The 22,630-nt window shown below is 62.3% G+C and overlaps 1 protein-coding gene across 8 annotated transcripts in view; it reads left to right on the forward strand.

Annotated features, from left to right (window-relative positions):
- The window catches only part of DCTN1 (dynactin subunit 1), a 70,688-nt gene that overhangs the window by 36,288 nt on the left and 11,770 nt on the right, over window positions 1-22,630 (forward strand). For 3 of the 8 annotated variants that reach the window (XM_053254554.1, XM_053254558.1, XM_053254552.1), the window contains exons 5-14: window positions 2,271-2,291; window positions 9,260-9,280; window positions 13,528-13,548; window positions 16,221-16,412; window positions 17,437-17,634; window positions 18,060-18,264; window positions 18,832-18,910; window positions 19,537-19,696; window positions 20,190-20,294; window positions 20,539-20,730. In XM_053254554.1, the coding sequence (XP_053110529.1) occupies window positions 2,271-2,291; window positions 9,260-9,280; window positions 13,528-13,548; window positions 16,221-16,412; window positions 17,437-17,634; window positions 18,060-18,264; window positions 18,832-18,910; window positions 19,537-19,696; window positions 20,190-20,294; window positions 20,539-20,730 (1,194 nt within the window). Of the gene's footprint in view, window positions 1-2,270; window positions 2,292-8,634; window positions 9,281-13,527; window positions 13,549-16,220; window positions 16,413-17,436; window positions 17,635-18,059; window positions 18,265-18,831; window positions 18,911-19,536; window positions 19,697-20,189; window positions 20,295-20,538; window positions 20,731-22,630 lie in introns of those variants that run through there. The other 5 variants (XM_053254555.1, XM_053254556.1, XM_053254559.1 and 2 more) reach the window with 4 other exon arrangements.

The following is a 22,630-nucleotide window of genomic DNA, read 5'->3' on the forward strand; positions in this document are numbered from 1 at the left end:
CCAGCCCGCCTCTGTGCGGCCACTTCTCTTCTTTGCCCAAACCCCACCCTTCCTGGGCGGCCTTTGGCACACCTGCTGGCCCTCATCCCCTACTGAAACCAAGCCAAAGTACTTGGATCCAGAAGAGCTGCCTGCCTTGCCTTTGTGCCCCTCCGCCGCTTCCTCTGTTGTTGACCAGGCTCAGATGCAAGCTCCGTGGGGCAGGGACCTGTCTCGCCATTGCCTGCTTGTTTGGTTGAAGCCGCCACAGAAGTGGGTTGAGGCCCTTCTGCAGCCGCCCCGCTGAAAGGTCAGTGCCAGGGAGGCGGGGGGAGAGGCCGCTTGGCAACTCTCTGCCACCTTCCTTCCCACCGTCGAAGGCAGGCAGCCTGGGCATGCCAGGAAATGCACTAAAAGCCATGTGTTAGCTGTAGCTTTTCAGTTCATGGTTCTGCGGTGCTGAGCCTGTTCCTCAGTGTGGGCAAGGGTGGAGGTCCAGCTGCCTTGGTGCTCCCCCCCGCCCCGGTCCTTGTCAATAGTCCAAGACAACCAGTCCCTCTGTCTTGGGGAGACTCTCTCTCTCTCTCTCTCTCTCTCTCTCTCTCTCTCTCTCTCTCTCTCTCTCTCTCTCTCTCAGAGGACTGCTGTTTGAGCGGCTTCCTTGTGTTAACCTGAGGCTGTCACAACAGCTGCTTTCTGATGAGACAGAACAAAGTTGCGTGTAGGGCGGCCAGAAGCCCACCTTGCCGGCTGCTGTCTGGCTTCGGGAGCTGCAGGCAGGAGTTCTTACCCCACTAGATGGCGCCAGCGCGGCTGGGGAAAGGGTGCTGCCTTTCCCGGGGCTGAACAGGAGAACCGGGTCTTCGGGGGGGGCTCTAAAGACCAGCCCCACATTCCACACTGGAGTTTGTCTTGGTCTTCTGGCCTGGAGCATTGTGCCCATCCCTTGAGCCGCCGCCAGTGCTTCTCTCTTGGTCAACGAGGGCTGCTGAAGAGGAGGCCGCTTTCAGCTGGGCAGCAGGAGGAGGAGGAGGAGGAGGCCTTTTGCTCCGCGGCCCACGGAGCGGCTTCTGCTTCTCTTCTGCCCTCCTTGCTTGCAGACTCGGGCCTGGAGCCCTGCGCCCAGCCGCGGAGAGAGACTCTCCACCCTCTCTGCAGTTCACGGGCCATGGGGCTTGATGGGAGAGCCGTGCGGACAGGAACGTAGGAAGCCGCCTTCTCCCGAGTGGCCCCTTTGGTCCCTCGAGCTCTGGATTGTCGGCCCTGCACGGGAGCCCTCCCAGGTTCCTCCGGCCCTAGCTGGAGAGGCTGCCAGGGAGGGAAACCAGGCTCTTCTGCAGGCAGAGCGGGGCTTCTGCGGCCCCGCTCCGTGAGCCCGGCTGGCCACAATCCTCAGAGTCCTGGCTTGGGGCTGCCTCGTGGAAATCTGTGGGGCTCCCTCTGATGCCAAGCAGTGGGGCTCTGTTGTGCTTGGACTCCTGTGTGCTGCCGCGTCCTTTCCAGGGACTCCCTTGATCCTGGCCGCTCCGTCGCTGGGCGTTGGCGGGGGGGGGGAGGAGTGTGCCTGGGCGAGAGTGGCCGGGCTCACGGCTGCGCTCCTCGCGCTCAAGGAGCGAGTTCCCCGGGCAGTGCGCTGCGTCTGTGTGGCCTTGTGCCATCGGGGCTCTGCTTTGCGAGGGAAGGCGGCATTCTAGGGGGGCAGCATTTCATGTTTGGGGACAAGGATGGGCTTGCTCTCACTTCCGAGTCTATGTTTTTAGGCACGGGTGTACAAATACCGACCTATCCCTCTTTTGATACATGACAGTTCCTCTCTCAGCGGTGGGGTTGAATGTGACGGACCTGTCCCTGGATTGGGTCTCAGCCTGCCTTCGGTACACCCCTTGACAGGAGTGCACCGTTGCTGCCGAGCATGGGGCCCAGAGTCGTCCTCCTGGAGCGCAGCAGTGGGGAGACTCGCACGTCTTGGCTGGCCTTGCTGACCGCGGCCACCATCACCGCTGGCTAGCCACATTCTGGGGGCCAATGCCACTTCCTGGGTACTGGGCCAACTGCCTTGTCCCGTCAAGGTCCATGGGGGGCAGGGGCGGGGAGGACACCCACCGTGGGCCATTCTGAGCCATCCGGGCGCCCTCTCTCTTGCAAGGCTGGGCTGGCAACAGAGCTCTCCTGGCTGCCTCCCCGCCCCCGAGGGAGCCTTTCCTTGGGGCAGCGCACAGCCTGCAGTGTGGCCCCTGTTTGTGTTCAGAGTCCCCACTAACCGTCTGACCTTTTGTCCTCTTTCCATGCAGCGTGGAGTGAAGCCTAAAAAGGTGGTGCCTCTTTGTTCTTTGGGCAGAGTCCCTTCCTGCGCATGACTCGCTTCTGAAAGCGGCTTGGCCCGCGGCTGTCACAGCCTCCTTGCACACACGCATGCCTCCCTTTTGCATGCAGCTGGGCTCCCTTTGCCAGCACCCGGGTCAAGGGGACGCGGGACACTTGGAGGCCCCACAGCCAGGCTCCTTGTCTTCCAGCAGCTGGACGTTGCGCGCTCGAGTGCTCCCTGCTGTGGAACGCTGCCGCCTGGGTTTGGTCCTGGCCAGCCTGCCTGTGGCTTCTGCACCAGCACTGCTGCTTGCTACCTCTCCGATTTGCTCCCGTGTCGGTTTCTGGCAGCATGGCAAAGCAGTGCTGGAATCCTGCCCGTTTGGTGTCCAGAATCAATGAGCGAGGCACCCCTCCCAGGGCCCGAGGCTGCTGCTTTGCCTTGTCTTCCAGTCCCTTGCAACATAACCCCCCCGCCCCCGCCCCCGCCCCCCTGCTCCTGATCACAGCCCTGTTCCTTGGGAGAGGCAAAACGGGCAGTTCTTGATCCTTGGCCATCAAGCACTGGCTTCGCTTTAAACCCCTGGAGGATTCTTCGGTACAGAATCCCCAGAGCCGAGGTGACCCAGCAGAAGAACCCTCTGACTAGGGATGTGGACGCCGTGGCTGTTGGGGCCTGAGGTGGGTCTGGCCCCAAGGCTCTGTGTGTCTGGCCTCCGAGGTCTGGGGGAGTCCCCTCCCGCCCCGCCCCTCGCGCGCAGTGCTGTCTCTGTGCGTGCCTCCTGCAAACTGCCTGCACCATCAGCCCTGCTTGCTCCGGGAAGGAAGCGCCTCTGGCGGAACAGCCATCTTTGCATTGGCCCACAGCCCCGGGAGGGAACCAGGCAGCCGCCTCGTCAGCAGGGAGGATGAGCGGAAACGCCATGGCTCTGTCAAGGCAGCCCTGCGGCAGCCCAGCTCATCGGGCCCAAGGACCCTGGGATCCGGCCCCTGCCACATCGGAGCGGCTCATCCTGAGGAGACGGGGCGTGGGTGGGCTCGAGGAGGCGCAGCTGCTGCCCCGGCTTCCCAGAGGAGCTCCGTGGGCTCCTCTCCGCCCTGGCTGCAGCGGAAGCAAGAGCCACACGGCCTGCAGGCGAGCCTTTTGGCGGGGAGAGCTGTGCCGTTAACGGGGCAGGTGGAGCTCTGGGAAGCCGGGGCAGCTGTGTGCCTCCTGTGCCCCCCCCGCCCCCCTTAGGCTGAGCGGCTGCTGCTGACACCTGCACCCCTTCAAAGCATCAGCAAGCCTATGCAAGCCCAGCTGGCTCTGACTTTGGGTGGGGCTGTGGGGCTGGGGAGAGGCATCAACCCTTTCCGCCCCCACGGCTTTCCAGGTCAGAATAGCTTTCCCAGAAGCTCCCCCGGCCCCGTGAAGCTAAGAGCGCCTTCTGGAGGGCAGCATTTAGAGCAGGGAACTGAGCCGCGCACGGCCCCCACCCCCGTTGGGCCGGCTGATCGCGGCTCATCCGCTTCGCTCTCCCGCAGTCTGGTCCTCCGGCCCTCTGAGGAGAGGGAAAGGGCCCAGCCCGGCCGGGACTAGAAGGACCTTACCTCTTTCCTCCTCGGCAGGGTGGCCTGTGCAGCCCCGGCGACTCCACCAGACATCCGGCTCGAAAAGCCCCGACCAGGGCCCGGAGGGGCAGGCAGCCGGAGCCCGCGGCGTGGCCCCTTCCCTCTGCTGCATGGCTTGGTGCCTCCTGCCCTGCATGTGCCCTGCGGCCCGCCCCCTCCCGGCCTCCCTGCTGCTTTGCATGAGCCCCCCGAGCACAGACCCAGCCCTGCCGGTCCACAGTGGCGGCCGCCCGCCGGAGCCTGTGGGGACTTGCCTGCCTGTTTGTCTCGGGGCTGCAGGCCTCAGCTTGCAGCAGCTGGCGATAATGGCTCCCGGCTTGTGAGTGGAGGGGCTGTGAGCCTGTGGCCGGCCAGGGAGCCCAAGGCCCGGGGGAGGCAGCTGCTCCTCCTGGCTCATGGTGGAGGAGGAGGAGGAGGAGTGTCGGCGGCGCTCAGGCTGGCGGGCTCCGTCCCTGGATCCTTGCCCTCTGCCTGGGCAGCTGGGCGTGAGCTCTCTGACGCCAGCCCCCCCCCGACTGCCCACGAAAACCGGGGCGGGGGGGGGTGGCCCCGGGGGCGCTTGGCTCGGCCCCAGGCTGGTGTGCCGACAGGACTCGCTGTTCCCAAGCAGAGCTGGGTGCAGGGCAGCCGGAGGTGACGGGAGGGCAATCCTCGCTGATGGGATTAGGGGGCTCTTTGCAGCTGCTAAGCCGGGCACGGGCTCCCTCCTGCTGGGCTGCGTCCTGGTGACAGATGGCCCTCCTGCTCCCAGGGCTCGGGCCACCCAGAGGCCCTCCCGGCGGCTTCTCCGTGGCCCAGCCCGTGGACCCTCCCCCCCGCCATCTGGCTCCTGAGCCGCTTCCTCCCCAGGGCGACGTGGGGGCCTCTCTCTGCCGCCGAGGGGAGGGAGCCGGGGGTGGGCGGGTGGGCCTCCAGCAGCTAGAAGGCAGTTGCGTGGCAGCCCCAGTGAGGCTGGCGTCTGCATATGCCGTGAGTGGCCCTGCCCTCTGTCTGAAGGGCCCAGGGCGGAGGCCGGGCGGGCTGAGGCGAAGGGAGCCTGGCAGGAATTGGGCTCCTCCTTGCGGGGGATTGGCCAGTTCTGGGGAGGAGCAAATGGCCTGCAAAGGTGGTTTGTTTCTGAGCCCCACATCAGCCCACCCAGGACTCCCTCTTCCCCTGAGCAGCAGGCACAGCCAGGAGGCCCTCGGAGGCTGGGGAGAGGGGTCCCCCGGAATGGCTCCTGCCCAGTCAGCTGGGGAGGCCAAGGGTCCCCCTCCACTCTCACTGCCGCTGGAAGCACGCCCTGGCTCCCACTGATGCGAAGGCCGCCTCGGAATGCCTTGGGCAGGGGGGCAGGAGCTCTTGGCAGCCGCTGCCCTTGGGGAGGCCGCTCTGTCAGCCCTGCCCACGCGGAAGCCGGCATGAGCACAGGATCCCGAGGCTTCTCAGGCCGCCCCCGCCGCCCCCCTTGGTTATGAAAGCAAGGACAAGGACCCTTAATTCTTGTGTGCAAGTCTCCCGGATCGGGCTGGGGGTGCCGAATTGATTTCCCCAGTGGTCTTCAGTGCCCTGTGGGCCAAAGAGACGGTGGAAAAGAAGCAGGCCTTCTTTTGCCCAGATGTCCTCCTCCCAAATGCAGGCTTCCTTTGCCCCAGAAGTCTCTGGAAGGAGAGGGTGGCTGCCTGCCTGCCCTGGCTCCTGCCTTGGACTGGGCTGCTCTGCTAGCGGCAAGGCAGGCCCCCCGCCAGGGTCTCCTGCAGCCGCGTCTCCCTGCTGGGCTTCTGGCCTCTCCGGCAAGGGCTGCGACTCCGTGACCCTTGCCAGGGCATTGTGGCAGCCGTGGAGGAGGCCGGAAGGCCACCTCTCGCGCTTGGGGGGTGGCGCTTCCTCTTGCCGGGTCTCGCCCTGTGTAGCTGCGGCTGGCAGGACCGGCCTGGCCTGCTGGCCCTGTGCGGGGGTGGCCCTCCTGCTCAGGCAGCTGCGGTCCATCCTTCCGGAAGGGCCCTCCCTGGGAAGCACCCACAGTCGCTCTCCAACGGGGTGGCAGCTGCTTTTCGGCGGGGGGGGGGGGAGAGTTCTCTTTTTCTCCCTCTGGTTACGGCGGGGCTGTCGCCATCTCGGGGCTGGCTGGCTTGGCCTGGCTGTGCTGCCTCAGAGCACCTCTTCATCCAGACTCATGTGCCATCTTGTGTTCAAGATCGCCAAGCCAGAGGACAGTCGAGCCAGCTTGCCACCAGCCCCTGGCCCTTAGCATGAATTAGCAGTCCAGTCTGAAGGGCCGCTGCTCTTGCTTGGCTCTGTTCTGCTCTCTCTGGGAGGATCGGATTCCACTTTGGGCAGCCAGAAATGACTCTTCTTGAGGCCTTGCCCAGGCCTGGAGGGGTGGAAGGACCAGCACACGGCCTGCCGGTGCTCGTCTCCCAGCTCAGCAAACTGGCTTTTCTGACTAGAGACCCCCTCCAGAACTCACCCGAACGGGGTTTCTTCCTCCTGCAAGAGGATGTCTGTGTGCACGTGTGTGAACCCGTCTAAGGAGAGAGCTTTGGGGTCAAGCTGACGGATAAGATTCAAATATAAGCCGCCTTTAGGATAGCTCATAAATCTGGGGCACATGCTCCCAAACGGCCCTTTCCCTTCTGATCCAGCCCACTTCCCGCCACTGCAGCCGGTGATAGGCCAGGCTGGGGCGACTGGCCGGCCTGCAGCCGGCACGGCTCTGGGAGCAGCGGGAGAGAGAGGAGCCACCCCCGCTGGCTCCTTGGGTGCTCCCCTGGCCCATTCGGACCAGCTGCCCCGGGGGGGAGCGGAGAGGTTGGACTCCACACTTCACTGGGGAAGACAAGATGGACAAACCAAATTCCGAGGGTTCCAGAGGATCTAAACTCTGGAGCAGTTCTGAGGGATTGGAGCAAGTTTCAGCATTCTGCAAACTTCCGCTTGAAAAGGCTGGGCGTTAGCCGGAAAGGTTCAAAGACAGAGGATGCAAGGTGTGGGGAGGCTTCCTGCTCTCTTCCACCAGGACTGGCAGATGCAGCAAACTGTGTACAAAAGCTCACAGTGAAGCTTTGTAGCACAGAATTGGGCTTGTACATGTTTCTTATTGGCAGGGTAAGAGTGGACACAATCAGGACTTCCAGCCACTGGGGGCCCAGTTATTATGGCTTCTGGTCTGCTTTTAGGTTTCACTTTCTAAAGTTAAGGGTTGTGTTCCTTTTCTTCCCTGCCAGCCCCCCCCCCCCCCCGCCAATGGATTCGTTAAGCACCCATTCCCTGCGCGCCCTTAAATGTTCCAAAATGCCAAAGCAACTTGAGCCCCAGAACCAGCATCTCTCTCCTGCTTGGGGGTGAGTCACAGGTGATGCTCCTGCAGACAGTTCCAGACCAGGGCAAGGAAGAGTGTGAAGGCTGAGTAAGGAGACTGGATTGCGGGGTGGAGGTGAGAAGGGTGCAGGTCTGGAGCAAACGTTACGAGGCCAACCAGTCTAAGGGTCTGTGTGCAGATCTAGGCCCCAGTGCCCTTTGGTAAACGCCCCCCCCCATGCAGGGCTTTTGGGGGGTCCTTTAAAGAATCTCCAAGGACTGGGAGCTTGAGGTCTCCTCCTCCTGGGGGTCATTGTGAAACTAGGTTTGCATGCAGGCTTTCTGCTGGGCTCGGCCCCCAGTGGCTGGCTGGAACCCTTCTGCACGTCTGAGTGTGCTTTTGTCTGTTGTGGTGCTTGCAAGGGTCTGGCTGGGGGTGGGGCGGGGCAGAAAGGGCCATGATCTCCTCCCACCCTCAAGCAAAGGGATGTCTCCAGAAAAGCAAAATATTTTCAAAGTACTGAAAATTAAAAATCTAACAAATTAATGACTTGTACGCCACCAGATTTCTTTACCTTGAGGTGCAGAAGTGCTAATTCTCATTAATTCAGTTCATGATTTGTAGCAAACCCCACACTCAGTTCATAGATATGAGCAGAGATGTAGGGTGGAACATTTCCAGAAAAAATTCCAGTTTATTTTCCCATGGAAATTTTTTTATTTCTAAAATTTTGACTCAGTTATTTGAAAAACATTTGAGATACAGCCAGGGATAATTAGTATGGTGGATGTCTGTGTTGTTGTTTTTAACTTTGTGAATAGGTCAGATAATATGTCAGGTCAGTCTATTTAGGGCATCAGGAATATTTCTATGGTAACTTTTTTGAGGGGTCGGGCTGCAAACTTTATGCAAATGAAAGTGAAAACTTGCTTGGGGAAGTTTCCTGGAAAATTCAAAATTTTCTGGAAAACCCACCTCTCTGGCTGTCGGGATCGTACACTCTTGCAGCTCAGTTTCCAGAGCGGCACTGGCGCTGCCCTTTGAGGCAGGTCTCCTGTCCAGAGACCTGGTTGTGGCAGGGAAGCTAGCCGGCTGGTCCTTCCATGGAGCTCGCTCCCGGGTAGATCAGGGTCCAGCAACATGGACTGGATTGGGATTCTGTGGCAGCCACACAGCTCTGGTCTCCAGAAAGCACCCCTGTCCTCTTGAATTCTGGGCTCCTTTGCTGGGTGTGCCGGTTCACCGCTTGGGTCTTTCTGCACACGATCCTGCTGGGCTTGGAGGCTTAGTCTCTTCAGAGTGGAGGAGGGCAGTTCTGTCCTTGTCCCGGGAGCAGGAGCGCCGGGGACCCCGGAGAGCATGGCACCTGCCTCCTGGGCTGCGCTAGTAGCTGGGCATGGAGACTCCGCCAGGCCCATCTGCTTGCTGCGGGGGGCGGGGGGGGGGGAGAGGGAGCTGCAAAGAAGCCTCCTAATTAGCCGGGCAGCCAGCTGAGCTGAAGGCGTTGCTAAGTGACGAGGCGCTGCTCTGGCAGGCCCCTCAGTGGCAGTGGCGCGTAGCCTCCTCCCTGCCTCCGCCCGCCTCCCTCTGCCAAAGAGGAAGAAGAAGAAGAAGAAGAGGTGTCCTCCTCCCTCCGTCCCTGGCGTGGCAGCTTCTGGGTCCTCGGAGGAGCCCTCCTGCCCGCCTGCCTGCCTGCCAGGGACTTGGCGGAGGGAGGGGAAGATCCGGGAGCGGTGATGTCATGAGCAGCTGGGGCGGTGGTTGGAGGCCAGCCCTAGCGAAGGGATGCCCGGCGGCGGCGGCTGGGAAGCTCCCGGGCTCTAGAGCCCCGCTGATCAGCCAGGGGGCCAGGCGGAGGAGCTGCGGCTGGCGCCGTGGGTCAGAGGACAGCGGCGAGAAGGCAGCGACGACGGAGCTGCAGCCATTTGCTGGCTTCCCAGGGCAGGCGGTGCTGGGGTTGCTGCTGCTGCTGCTGCTGCATTGTTGTGACTGCCGGGTCTAACCTCCTGTCTGCCTCTTTCTCCCCCTCTGCTCTCTGCCTCCTCCTCCTCCTCCTCTTCTCTTCTCTCTCCTGCAACCATGAAGCAGGCCGCAGCCACACGGAAGGTACAGTCTGATGGGCGCGCGGCTCTTGCTGCTCAGGCGCGTTTGCTTGGCCCGGGCGAAAGGGGCTCCTTCCGCGCCGGAGTCTCCCTCCCTTGAGCTGGCGGCTGCAGCAGGCGAGCTGGGCTGGGAGTGTGGCAGGAGCAGGGCTGGCGGGGGGGGGCTGAGATGCTTGACCCGAAAGCGACGTGCTTGCATTTCCATCCCCGCCGGCCCCCTCCGTCCGAGCCCTGCCTTCTTCATCTCCCCTGTGGTTGCATGCAGCGCCTTTGCGCCTCGGAGGGGGCCAGGCAGGCTGCTGTCAAGGGGTGGGGAGATGCCCTGCTCCTGCTCGGGAAAAGTTGCACATTTGCTGCTGCCGCCCTCTCTGCCTCCTCTCTCCGGCAGTGAGGCTGCCTGATCGGCCATTTTCATCCTCCTCCTCCTCCTCTGCTCCTAGCGTTCCGCATTTGCTGTCGGGAACTCAGCCCGCTCCAACGGGCATTCTGCTTGGTGGCTTGCAGCTCTGCCACTTCCAAGTTTGCCAGTCCACTTGCCGGGCTGTGGAGTGGCGGCAGCTTCCGTGGCCAAGGTGGCCCATGCTGGCAGTTCAGGGGCAAGTGTGCCGGGCTCCTGCCGCAGTGGGCGCCCTGCAGAGTCTGGCTGCTGTGACGGGCAATTGGTGTGATGTACGGTTCCAGCTGCCGTGCCTGGCCAGATGGGCCGGTGGGGTCTTGCTGCTGCTGCCTTGGCCTGTTGACTCTTGTCAAAGAGGCTCCTCAAGCCCGGCTGGAAGAACTCTGTGCCCTCACGTGCCTGAGATCAGGTCCCCTCTGGCCAGGTCCAGGAACCTGCACTCACTGGCGGTGGCTGGGCTGCTCTGACAGGCGGCTTCCTGGGCAGGGGGGAGGATGGTGGTGATGCTGGCTGTGGTGTCTGGGCAGGTGCCTGCGCCCTTTCTGTGTGGGATGGCAGCCCCTGGAAGAAGGCTGCGGGTTGCAAGGCCTTGGGCTGCCTTGGAGGCCCGCGCTGGGCAGTCCTACCCCGGGCACAGTAGGGCAAGAGCTGCGGTTCAGTCAGCGGGGCTGAACAGTAGGGCGGAGTTTAGGCCCACAGGCTTGGCCAGGGCAGACCCTGGGATGGCCCTAGAGCAATGGCTGCCTGGAAGAGCCGAGATCCAGAGCCACGTTCCTGCTGATGCATGCAAGCCCTTGTGTCTCTAGGCATGGCTGCCTGTTCCAGGTGGGCAAGATGCCCGGGAGGAGTGGGGCACCCATTAGAGTGGGCTCCCTCTTCTTCTCAACTGGGTCCCCTTGACTGGCCACTTCGTCTTGGCTGTCGGGGCCCGCCACGTGCCTCTGTGGGGCTGACACTTGGGAAGACTCCCTCTGGAGGCTGATTTCTGCCCCCCCCCCCAATCTAGGGAAGCGTAACCTGCCATCTGAAGTGACGTGGTGTGGTCCCCTCTGGGAAAGGCTCAACGGAATGCTGTTTCTGCCTGCTTGGAACTGGCTTTCCATGAACCTGTCACGGAGAGTGAATCCCACCACCGGTCTGATAGGGATTGGTACTGCTAGGTCTGGGCCGTGCACTTTCCCCCGCGGGCCAGAGGCTGAGGAAGATGTTCCTCTTGGGTGGCCCAGCCCTCCCTCTTCTAGGGCAGATGGCTTTGCCTGGTGGGGCTCAGGCGAGCGGTTGCTTGGGACAGGTCCTCGGCTGTTGCCAGCGGTGGGGCTGGAGTCCGGCAGGCGAGGCCTGGGTAAGCCCCCAAGGGCATCTGCCCTCAGGGGGCTCCGGCTGGAGGGGCTGCAGCAGTTCTTGGTTGCTTTCGCGGGGGAGTGGCCTCCTGGGCCTCCTCAGCATAGGACGCAGTGGGGTAAAGGAGATGGCTGCAGCCGGCCCCGGGGGGTGGGGGTGGAGGGGAGGGCTTGCTTGTTCCTGGCGAGGCCTGCTGTGGGGCAGGCACGGCCATGGCCTCTCCGCCTGTCTCTGGGCAGCCGCGCAGGCGGGGCCTTGCCAGTTGCCCAGTGCAGCCCCCGGAGCTGCCTCTTGTAAGAGTTCCCTGTTGCAGGCTGGGGTGGGGCTGGCCCTGGGCTCAGCTCCAGCCCTGGGCTGTGAGGCCTTTGGGCAACTTCCGCCATGGCACCCAATATCTAGAGGCTGGCATTGTGCAGCAGAGCTTGAAGAGCAAAGCCCCCACTCACGCCACATTCCAGGCTGGAGGGTCGCCCGTGCTGCCCCCTGCTTGGGGAGGGGGAAAGCCCGGCCCCCGCCAGCCGTGTGGGGTGCAGGGCAGCGGCCGCCAGAGCAGGAGAGTCTCCAGCTGCTCCTTGTCAGGGCCTCCCCCCATCCCATGGCAAGGGCCCTGGGGGCCCAGAAGGACCTGCCAGGCTTCTGTGTGGTGCTCCGTGGAGACAGCGGGGTTTGAGGCCTTGGAAGCAGGTGCTCCCCGGGCTGGATCTCTGCGCCCCCCCCCACTGCCCATTGGCCTTGTGTTCCCCACGGAGCATTTGGGGCAAGACCCCCCGTGGCAGTCTCCTGCACGGGAGGTGCCCAAGGGAGCAGGGTGCCTCTGCTTGGCAAGGGGGGGCTCTCCACTGGCCAAGCCTCCTTGGGCCTGGCCTTGCTCTGCCTCGCCTCCCCCTTGAGGGGGAATGTCTCTCGGCTCAGGGTGAGGGCAAACTCTTTCCTGCTTCCGGCTTCCCAGGGCAGACGACCGATGGGAGCCCCCCTCCTGGCTCCCTCCTGCCCGCCTGCCCTGGCCGCCCCAGTGCTTCGCGGCTCCTGGCCCTCTTGGCTGCCCTCCAACCACAGCCCGGGAAGCCAGGAGGCTGCATTGAGTGGAGGGAGCCAGTGGGCCCCGTCTCCTTGGCTGCCTCTGGAGAGGGGGCCAGGAAGCAGCTCCTCGGGGGCCCTGGCCGAGAGAGGCCCCTTCTCCAGCTGCTTTGTGGGAAATGCCCTGAACCGTCTGCGTGCAAAGGGAGTGCTCTGTGCGGGAGGGGTGTGGGGCAAAAGAGACCTGCTCTCTGCCCAGCCCAGCCCCTGAGAGCTGGCCTGCGGGGCACCCTTTCCAGGCGGGCCCAGAGGGGCGAGGGGTGTGTTCTTTGGACCGTCCGTCCTAGGGGGCTTTCTGGTGAGGCTCCGCTCTGTCCCAGAGACCCTATTCCACTCCAGCGTGGAAACTTCTGAGTCCGCTTCCGTTCCGAAGACAAGCTGGGGTCCCTCCGTCACCAGAGTCATGACCTGCATGCAGGCAGTCCCTGGCCAGGAGGGGGCCCTCTTGGAGCCGGCACCGCCGGGGGGGGGGGAGGCGGAAGGAGGCCCAGCAGCAGCAGCAGCAGCAGCAGCCGCGGCCATCCTCGGACAAGGAAGGCTTTGTCTGCTGCTTTCAGAGGCTGTGTGGAGGTGCCGGCCCGGCTGCCAGGGAAGCCTTTGGGCAGCCAGGCCTGGGGCTGGGGAGGAGCTGCTCCGAGCAGGGCCACTTCCCGGGATGGGGCCAAGGAAGCCGCTCCCTGCACGCCTCCGGCCCTTGCCTCTGTCGGAGGAAGAGCTCTGGCCGGATCCACGCTGCGGCAGTCCTGCCCCAAGGGCGTGCGGGCGGAGCTGCTCCCTGGAGGCCCCGGGGCAGTCCAGGAAGGAGAGTGTGGCCGCCCCAGGCTCCTTGGGCCAACTGGCCTTGCTCTGAGGTCATCCGGGGGCCCCGCCAACACCGCCGTGGAGTCTGCTTGGCACCCTGGCCTGAAGCGGAGCCCCTCTGCTGGGCCCGGAGCCCAGAAGGAGGGGGAGGGGGGCTGCCAGGGGCCCACCTCGGGGTCTCTCTCTCCTGAAGTGCGCTTCGGGATCCCTGCACCACTCTCAGCGGAGACCCCCCCCCTGCAATGGTCACTGCTGTCGGGGCGGGGTGGGGTGTCCTCTGTGTCTGGGCTTCACCGTCTGCTGAGGCTGCGAAGGCACCATGGTGGGCTGCCCCTCCCTGGCGGGTGGCTCCGGAGGTGGGGAGAGGCCCCCCAGCGAGGGCCACACGGGGTGAGCCGGCACCTTGGCGGGGGGGGGGGGGGCACATGTGTTGCTCATGGGCTGCTGCCACACGCACTAACTGCACTCCTGTCTGTCTTGTTTTTCTCCTGCCTTGGTTCTGTGCTGCTGCCGCTGCCACCACTGGGGTGTCTCCCTCTCTCTGTCTCTCTGTCGCTGTCTCCTCCTCCTCCTCCTCCTCCTCCTCCTGTGTGACTCTCTCTCCTCTTCTGCCTTCTGCTGCCACCGGCCTCCAGACCACCACCAGGCGGCCCAAGGTGAGAACTGGTGGATGCCGCCGCCGCCGCCACCGGGCAGCTCTGGGGAATGCAGAAGGGGCTTCCCTGCCACCAAGCCCCAGTCCTGAGAGCCCCCTTCCCCCCAAGACGCTGGCCTGCCTTCTGCTCCGGCGGGTGCAAAGCCCCGGGCTGAAGAGGGCTGGGCTGGGGTGGAGGCCTTGAGGCGGGGCCCCTGGGCTGGCAGCAGCTGCTCCACCGCCTCGTCCTCCTTGTGGGGAGGGGCTGAGCGGCCCCCTCGCTTCCATGCCTGCCGGGCAGCTTATGCTGGACGGTGACCTCCTTCAGCAGCAGCAGCAGCAGCAGCAGCCAGGTTTTCACCTGCTTATGTGTAGGCTGCTTTTCTGTCCAGATGTGCCCACCGCAGCTCACAACCTCACATTAAGACAGCATGGCAAGTGAGGCACTGAAATCCAGCGGGAGGAGGCAGGCTGCTGGAACCGCCTGGCCTCCGGGTGGGGTGCTCCGGAGCCCAGGGGCCACTGCCAGGAGGACTCTGGACGGCCCTCGAGATGGTTGGCTACCTGTGTGAGCAGCACTGGAAGAGAGTCCCCTCAGGGGGTGAGAGCTGCTCTGGGAAGCGCCTCTCGGTTCCAAGATCCCTCCGCCCTGGCAGCAGCATCTCCGAGAGAGGGCTGGGAGAGAGACTCCTGCCGGCAACCTGGGAGAAGCCGGTGCTGCCAGTCTGGGTAGACAACCCTGAGCGAGATGGACCAAGGGTCTGACTCGGTATAAGGCAGCTTCCGATGTTCCTGTGTGGCACAGTCCTCTCTTATGTAGCAAGACATGCTCCGGACTTCTCCAGGCACATGGTGCTTGCTAAGCGGGGCCCTGGAAGAATCCGTCCCTGCTCTCTTTTCAGAACAGTGGCTTGGGTGAAGTTTCCGTTGGAGTCCCGGGCACGGCCAGTCATGCTGTGCAGTTGCTCCCCGCCCTGATGGAGATGGATTGCATGGGGGGTTAGGGCAGTGCTTAGGGCCGCAGAAGCGTCACTTTTTGGGAGGGGGGGGGGTTCCAGGAGCTCTGCTAGAGGCAGGTCTCATTCTGGCGGCATCACAGCAGCCGCCATCTGGATGACTGGCCGCTTCCCTGCTTGCAGGGCTCTCAAAAAATCCACTGCTCCTGCCAGCCTGGACTCCCGGCCGTTGACTCCAGCACCCTCTTTCCCAGGGCCAATGATGTCCCGAGGCGTGATGGGACAGCCCGCCCCCTCTGTTGTCCCTCAGGACAACAGGCATTCAGTGGCACTGCTTCTGAACAGGGAGGTTTCATTTCGCTGTCTTGCAGCTGCTGTTAGAACTGTTTCCCCTATTCAGTCCCCTTCTAAAACCGGGTGCTTGCAGTGAATGCGACCTCCTAATGATGCCTGTTGTGGGAAAAGGCTCCCCTTTGCCTGGCCTGTTCATCAGTGTCCGGATGAGGTCAGGGCCGTGCCACGCGTCCTCCTCGTCCGTGTCGTGAAGCTGCACGTCCTTCACTGCCGAGGCTGAACAGCCGGAGCTGCCAGAAACAGGCCCCTGAGCTGCAGGCCCTCCCTGCGAGCGCCACTGGATTCTTTCACCGTGTCGCCCTCGGGCTGTGTGGATTCCATGGATTAATGCTGGGCCACGTGAAGCAGGCCTCCCTGTGGCCTGTCTTGCCAGTCCGGGGGGAGGAAGCCCACCACCTCCCACTTGGGCATCATCCTCTCGTAAAACTCTCTCGTGCCGTTTCTCCTGGCGCCAGTTTTTCTGGGTAAACGAAATGCCCTGAGAAGTGTGAGCCTTGTCTCGTGGGCAAGGGCTTCCACCCCACACTCCCCAGTCATTTCGGTGGCCCTTCTCTGTACTCCCCCCCCCCCCGTTCGACGCTCTCTTTTCTGAGCTCAGGAAAGCAGGACCTTGTCTGGTATGCTCAGTGCAGCCACGCCAGAGCGCTGTGTCCTGGGGTTGCAACCCAGGCTGTCTCTTCCCCGCTCCTTTTCTCGCGGGGCGCTGCCGCAGGTGGGGCCGGCACTTCCACTGAGCTCTTCACCATGGGGAGTCAGATACTCTTCTTGGTTTTCCTGGCTCCAGTGGACCTTGCTTGTGCTGGCTCCCATGGAGGCTCACTGGCCATGTGGCTGCTCATCCACCCAGTTTGGACAAGGAGCCCTTTGGAGCTCTTCACGGCCTGCTGGGGTTCTCCTCTCCGGGAATCATGGGGCGTCGCCTGCAGAACTGGCCACCGTGCTGCTCACCTCGGACTCCTGATCTCTTATGAATGATAGAGAGCGCTGGGCTACACATGTGTGCACCCCCACCCCACCACCCTCTGGCTTCCCTCTGCTAGTCCACGAAACGCTTTTGCTAGTCTTTGAGGCACTACAGGATGGCCTGCTGCAGCCCAAGCACCAAGCCCTATAGCGCTCTCCTCCCCGCTGCTCCAGGCCGCCCTGTCGTCCTCCATGGGGGTGGGCTGGGGGGAGCGCCTTGTCCAGCACGCCCTCCCCGTGGCCCTTGGGTGACGTCCAGGCCGCTCCGGCTGCCTTGTGGGCTTTGAAGCTCTTGCAGCACCTGTGTGAGGCTCAGCCCTTGGGGATGTGGCCGCCGAGATCCACTCGGCTTGCTTGGGAGGTGCCCTGAAGGCCAAGGCCCTTCTGACTTCCTCACCCCCACCCCGTTGCTGTCCTCCAGCCCACCCGGACTGCCAGTTCAGCAGCCTCCAGTGGCACCGCAGGGCTCTCCGGCTCAGCCTCGGCCTCGGCTGGCGAGATGAGCAGCAGCGAGCCAAGTACGCCTGCGCAGACCCCACTGGCTGCCCCCGTTGTCCCGACCCCAGCTCTGGCCTCTCCAGTGGCACCTCCCGCAATCCTGTCACCTACCAAGGTAAGTAGACACCATCACCCCGGCTGGCTTCGGGGACTCTTTTGCTGCCGCCACCTGCCAGCATCCTGTGGGAAGGTGCTGGCTCTCCTGCACTCCCCTGAGGTGGGCAGCAGGGAGTGGGGCCCTTTTGGTCCCCAGCCCCACAGCTGCAGCTTCCGCCTAGCTCTTGGAGGGAGGGGCAAACAGAGCTCCAGGAACCAGAGGCAGTGGTGCCTCCCCCGCCCCACCTGGTTAGGACTCTCTGCTCCTGCCTGAGGGCCTGATCCAGACCGGGGCCGTGGGCAGGGCTTGTGCCCTTTGTGCCCACCATGGTCCCGATTGGATTGGGGGTCTCCCACAGCTGTTGCTTTCTGAGAGCCTTTCCACTGGGGTGAGCCACAGGAGAGGGGAGGGAGGGGGCAAAGGGTGAAGGTCTCCCACTGCAGCCTCATTCTTGGGGTCTGCAGGCTGATGGAGGAGGGGCACTGTGGAATCCTGAACTTTCCCATTTTCCTTTTTTCCATTGAACAAGTTTCTTGCCACCAAGAGATGTTTGAAATCATGCCGAGTAAATCTCCTGGGTGTGTGTGTGTGTGTGTTTCAGTTACTTGCACAACTGTGCACCCCCTCCCCATGGCTAGCAATCCATGGCTCTTGATCCTGCTGCCCATTTTCCTCCCGTACCCATTACTTCCCCCCTTTTTTGCATCTACACTCCTTGCTCTGAACTGTTTGAAAACTGGGACATGATGCAGAAGATGTGGAAGTGTGGAGTTCTCCTTCATTTCTCTCCTCTGTTGCCATCCCTGAATTGCAGCTGGCTTCCTTGTGCCCTGCAGGGAGCGCGTGGCTTCGGCCCCGTAGCTGATATCCTTGCATGAATGGATGTAGGAGGTCCTGAGTAGAATAATCTGCCAGTGGCTGCAGAAGAGTTTGTCTCCCCCCGGCTGCTGCATGGGGGGACCAGGCTGGCCTGTGAGCTTTGCCTGGAGACACACAGCTTCTCGTTGTGGCAAGTCCTCACACTGGTTTTTTTGCCTCCTAGGAGGAGGAGAACTTGCGTGCTCAGGTGCGAGACCTGGAGGAGAAACTGGAAACCCTCAAGATGAAGCGGAATGAGGACAAGGCCAAGCTGAAGGAGCTGGAGAAGTACAAGATCCAGCTGGAGCAAGTCCAGGAGTGGAAGAGCAAAATGCAGGAACAGCAGGCTGAGCTCCAGAAGCGCCTGAAGGAGGCCAAGAAGGTAGGTGAGCTGCCAGTGGGGAGCTGGGGCAAGAGGCTGCAGAGAATTCTGGGAACTGGGAAGGCCACGGCGGGCATCCTGTGTGTGTGTGGGGGGGGTGATGGAGGGGGGGTCCCCGGGCCTGAGGCCTGCTCAGTGGGAATGCCCCCCCACTTCAGAACATTGTCGCCTGATAGCAGTCCTTTCAGTAGAGAGCACGGGGACTCCCCCAAATCTGAACTTTCGCTCAGGCGACCTTGTCTGTTCTGAAGAGGCTGGCTCACTTCTGCCTTAGCCCGCTAGCCTGAGATCCTGGATCAGCTGGCACTGGCAACTACCAGCTGGGGTCTCTGCAGGGAGCCCCCCCCCCCGCCGGGCATCTTCCAGGGTGGTCCTCTGGCTAAGGAAGCATGGCTGCCTCCTCTCCCCTGCCCTCCCCCAACCAGGAAGCCAAGGAGGCCCTGGAGGCCAAGGAGCGCTACATGGAGGAGATGGCGGACACGGCTGACGCCATCGAGATGGCCACTCTGGACAAGGAGATGGCGGAGGAGCGGGCAGAGTCGCTGCAGCAGGAGGTGGACTCCCTGAAGGAGAAGGCGGACTACCTCACCATGGACCTGGAGATCCTGAAGCACGAGATCGAGGAGAAGGGTGAGGGCGAGGGCGGGAGGGAGGGGGGGGCCTGCCTGCTTCTGGGCGGTCTCCAGGCCACCCACGGGGAGGCCACTCTGTCCTGCGCGAAGCCCAGCTTGGGGGCCAGAGGCTGCTGGTACCTTGAGGCCCAGCTGTCCAGTCAGGCATTTACGGACACGGCTGCCCTGCTTGCCTCCAAGAGCCAAGCTGCCTTGAGTTCCGGCTGCCCTTCCCATGGGTGGGGGGTGGGGTGGCTGTTGCCCTCCTGCCTTGTGTCTCTCTGGCTGGATCAGCCCCGTGGCACATGGGGGGCTGGCAGAGCAGGGCTGGTTTGCGGCCTTGTTGCTTGGAGACCCCCACAGTTCTCTGCAGGCAGCCAGGCAAGTGCTGAGGGACCAGCCGTGGGGATGGCGGGACGTGTGTGTGTGTGTGTGTGTGTGTGTGTGTGTGGTAGGGTTGTCCTCTAGGACCCAGCAGAGCTGCAAGCCTGTTGGGCAGCCCCATGGCAGGCAGGCGAGATGACTGTGGAGCCAGTGGCCTGCCCGTGCTGTGCATGCTGAAGAGGGTGCCGCTGTCTCTCTCTAGGTTCAGACGGGGCTGCCTCCAGTTACCAGGTCAAGCAGCTTGAAGAGCAGAACGCCCGGCTGAAGGAGGCCCTTGTGAGGTAGGCAAGCCACCCTGTTGTACCCCAACAAAGGGAGGTTCTTTTCTGGGTCAGCTAGCCAAACACGTCGCCAGTCGAGAAGGCTTTAAAAGGCTTTATTTTGCTCTATAGTAGCAAAAGGTCTTGGCAGCTGTCGCTCAAGTCCAAGACCCCAAACATACACAAACATACATGCATAGGTACTGCCCCTTTCCTTTGTCTGGACTTTCTGTAAATTTCCAGCTAACTTCTGCGCATGTACTTAAGTGAATACCTCATCACCTTCCTGTCTAGTGTCTCCTGGCCCTCCTTGGCACAGAAAAGCATCTTCTTATAAGGAATCCCCTAAGCCCCCCTTCACACAGTCAGGTTATATGGAAGGTAACATGGCTTCGGTCTGGTTCAGGCCTACACCAACGCCTGGGCACATGGGCCACCCTGGATGCCAGCTGCAGGGCAAGGGACCTCTTGTTCCCTGGGCCCAGGGCACCCTGCAGCCCAGCCCAGCCCTGAAGGGGAAGCAAGAGGAGGTCCTGGAGAAGAAGCTCCTTTCCCCAGGTGGCTGAGGAGGTTCTGGGGGGAGGGGGGCAGGGCTGCTTCCCTCCACCCCGGCCCGAGTGAGCCTGAGCCCCCTTCTGCTCTGCCAGGATGCGGGACCTGTCTGCTTCGGAGAAGCAGGAGCATGTGAAGCTTCAGAAGCACATGGAGAAGAAGAACTCGGAGCTGGAGTCCCTGCGCCAGCAGAAGGAGAAGCTGCAGGAAGAGCTGAAGCAGGCGGAGAGGACCATTGATGAGCTGAAGGAGCAGGTGGGAAGCCCATGGCCGGGCGGGTGTCTCCCGGGCCCTTGGCTCTCATTGGGGAGCCGGGAGGGAGCCCGTGGCCCTCGTGGTCGGGCGCTAAGCGCTGCACACGAGCAGAGAGCGCAAGTCTCTGCCTGCAGGTTCACTGTTGAAGCTGTTGGTGGCAGCGGCAGCCCAGGTGGCAGCCGCCTCTTCCCCGAGTGGCTGTCCGCTGGCCGCGTTGCTGGAGAGAGGGGCCTTTGTGGATGTTCTCCAGCACTGGCTTGAACCCAGCCCTCCTTCGCCACCTGGAAGAACCAAGGGGCAAACAGCCCAGGTTCAGCAGAAACCACCCACCTGTTTTGTTTGCCTGCTGCAGATGCAGATGCCCGGCCAGCCCCTGACCTGCTGGCCACAGCAGGGATTCCTCCACTCTGGGGCAGTGGCTGCCCTGGCCAGGCCCTGAGCCCAGCTGCTTTGAGGCCATGCTTCCGCTCATGCTTCTCCGTGTGTCTCCCAGGTGGATGCTGCTCTGGGTGCAGAAGAGATGGTGGAGATGCTGACTGAGAGGAACCTGGATTTGGAGGAGAAGGTCCGGGAGCTCCGAGAGACGGTCGGAGACTTGGTGAGGGATGCCCGGCTGGAGGATCTCTGTGTGCAGCAGGGCTGGGAGGGGCCAACCTCCCCCCTCCTCCTCTGAGCGTGCTGGACGGAGGGGAGGGAGTCTACTCGGTGGGGGTGTCTCCATCCCGCCAACTCCTGACATGGTCCCAGCGGAGCCTGGAGGGTATTGCCCCGACCTCTGCCTGCGCCCTCAAGGCCCTCCTGCTTGCTTCCCATTCTGACCTCTCTTCTTCCTGCCCTGCCAGGAAGCCATGAACGAGATGAATGATGAGCTGCAGGAGAACGCCAGGGAGACGGAGCTGGAGCTGCGGGAGCAGCTGGACATGGCAACTGCACGAGTCCGCGAGGCAGAGAAGCGGGTGGAGGCAGCGCAGGAGACGGTGGCCGACTACCAGCAGACCATCAAGAAGTACAGAGAGCTGACTGCGCACTTGCAGGTGTGGGAGCCGCAGAGCAGGTCGGCTGTTGCCCTGGGACGTCTCTGGACTCCAGTCAGGGGTGGGATCCTTCCTGCCGCACAGGAAGAGGCGGGGCTTGTTCAGCCCTCCTGTCTCAAGGGGAAGGGGTGGGGGTGGGGGGGGTACGCTTCTGGCAGCAACGTCCCAGGCAGAGCAGGAGGTGGGGAGTTGTTATGGGTTTCCTCTCCTGGCTGCAGTTCATGACCAATCCTCACAGTTCTCACAACTGAGAGCGCTCTGACTGAAAGGTGGCAGAATTCCCCCAGGTTTCAGTCACTCTTAACTGACTTGGACCTTCAGAGAGCGGCTGTGTTGTCTTCCACAAGCCCAGAATGTGGTCCTTCTGGGAACAAAATCAAGTACTCTGGGAGTTTCCTCTTTCACTTATTTTTTTAAAGCAAGTTTCTAGTCCTTGAGATCAGGGTGAAGCAGGATTTCTGGTGGCTAATGCCCCTCATCCCTTCCCCACAGCTAGCAAGCAGATATAGGCAAACGTGCCCCATTTGTTCAGTTTGCAGAATGTGGGTGACCCTGGCCCAAAATGTTCCTGCATTTAGACCAGGCCTGCACAACATAAGGCCCGGGGGCCGGATCCAGCCCGCGGGGACTTTTTTGCCCCCAGGGCTGGGCCAAAGTATTGTGGTGCTTGAGGTAAGTTGCAAAATGCTGCCTTGCCCCAGGGACCTGGTGGGGGTCAACCTCTTTTCAAAACTGACCTTTGAAGGCATTGAACGTACATGGGGGACGAGGAAGAGGAAGGGTTGCTCGGAGCCTCCTCTTCCCTCCTCAGGTTGTGGCTCATTCATACTTGCTTTCATCATCATCATCAGTTATTATTATTATTATAAAAAACTTTATACCGCCCTTCCAAAAGGCTCATAATTGCTTTCATTAATATTTTTAATAATTTTAATGTGCTGAAAATTTACCTCGGCCCCTGCCTGCCAAGTCATGGTTGGTTCCGGCCCACCAGGGGATTTGACTTGTGCACCCCTGATTTGGACAGTGGGCACAGGCCTGCTGAGAGGGCGGCCACCTTGCCCAGCCCGCTCGGCACACACTGTCCCTTCTAGTTCCAGGGCTGTGCAGAGGAGTCACCTGCAACATACCTTGCATGTGAGGTGAGCAGAGGCCTGATAGGCTACTAGCCGGAGGGCTACAGGCCACCTCCAGCCTCGGAGGCAAGATGCTGCTAAGGACCAGTTGCAGGGGAGTCGCAGCAGGAGACGAGAGGGCACGCCCCCGCCTCTGGCCCATGGGCGTCTCAGAGGCATCTGTGTGAAACGGGATGCTGGACTAGATGGGCCTCCTTGGGCCTGATCCAGCCGGGCTGTTCTTATGATTCCCAAGAGAAATCCTAGTTTTAACTTTTCCCCCTTAACGGAACTGTGTGCAGCTGCTGTTTCCCTGGGCAGCTGCTGCTGCTGCTTCCGTGCCATTTCCCTGCTCTCCTCCAAGCCAGCAGCGGGAGCTGTGTTTGAAACTGAGCAAGCACACATGCTTTGCTGCAGAAGCCAGCCCTCTTGCTGCTGGCACCAAGGGCTGATTCAGGAGTCGTGCAGCGCCACGGGGAAGCTGGGCTCCGGGTGCGGCTGCTCCCCTCCCCTCAGGCCCACACGAGCGTCTGCTTCTGTTGGTTTCCGACTCAGGTTACAATAAACCAGGAGTGGCCATGATGTCCTGGCTCGGCTTATTCTCACACGCTTGCTTGCACTAAACTGCAGACTGTAACTTGCTTCAAACCTCGGCTCCAGAGGGCAGCGTATTTCAAGCCAGTCAGCTGGATCGGCGTGGGCTTTGTGGCTGCCCGTGGTGCCTTGTAACCCAAACCGGAAGTAGGCGCTTGTGAGGGGGTGGGGGCAGGGGGCGCTGCCGCTCC

Source organism: Hemicordylus capensis, chromosome 5, assembly GCF_027244095.1.
Source record: "Hemicordylus capensis ecotype Gifberg chromosome 5, rHemCap1.1.pri, whole genome shotgun sequence".
In the NCBI taxonomy this organism is placed as follows: Eukaryota; Metazoa; Chordata; class Lepidosauria; order Squamata; family Cordylidae; genus Hemicordylus; species Hemicordylus capensis.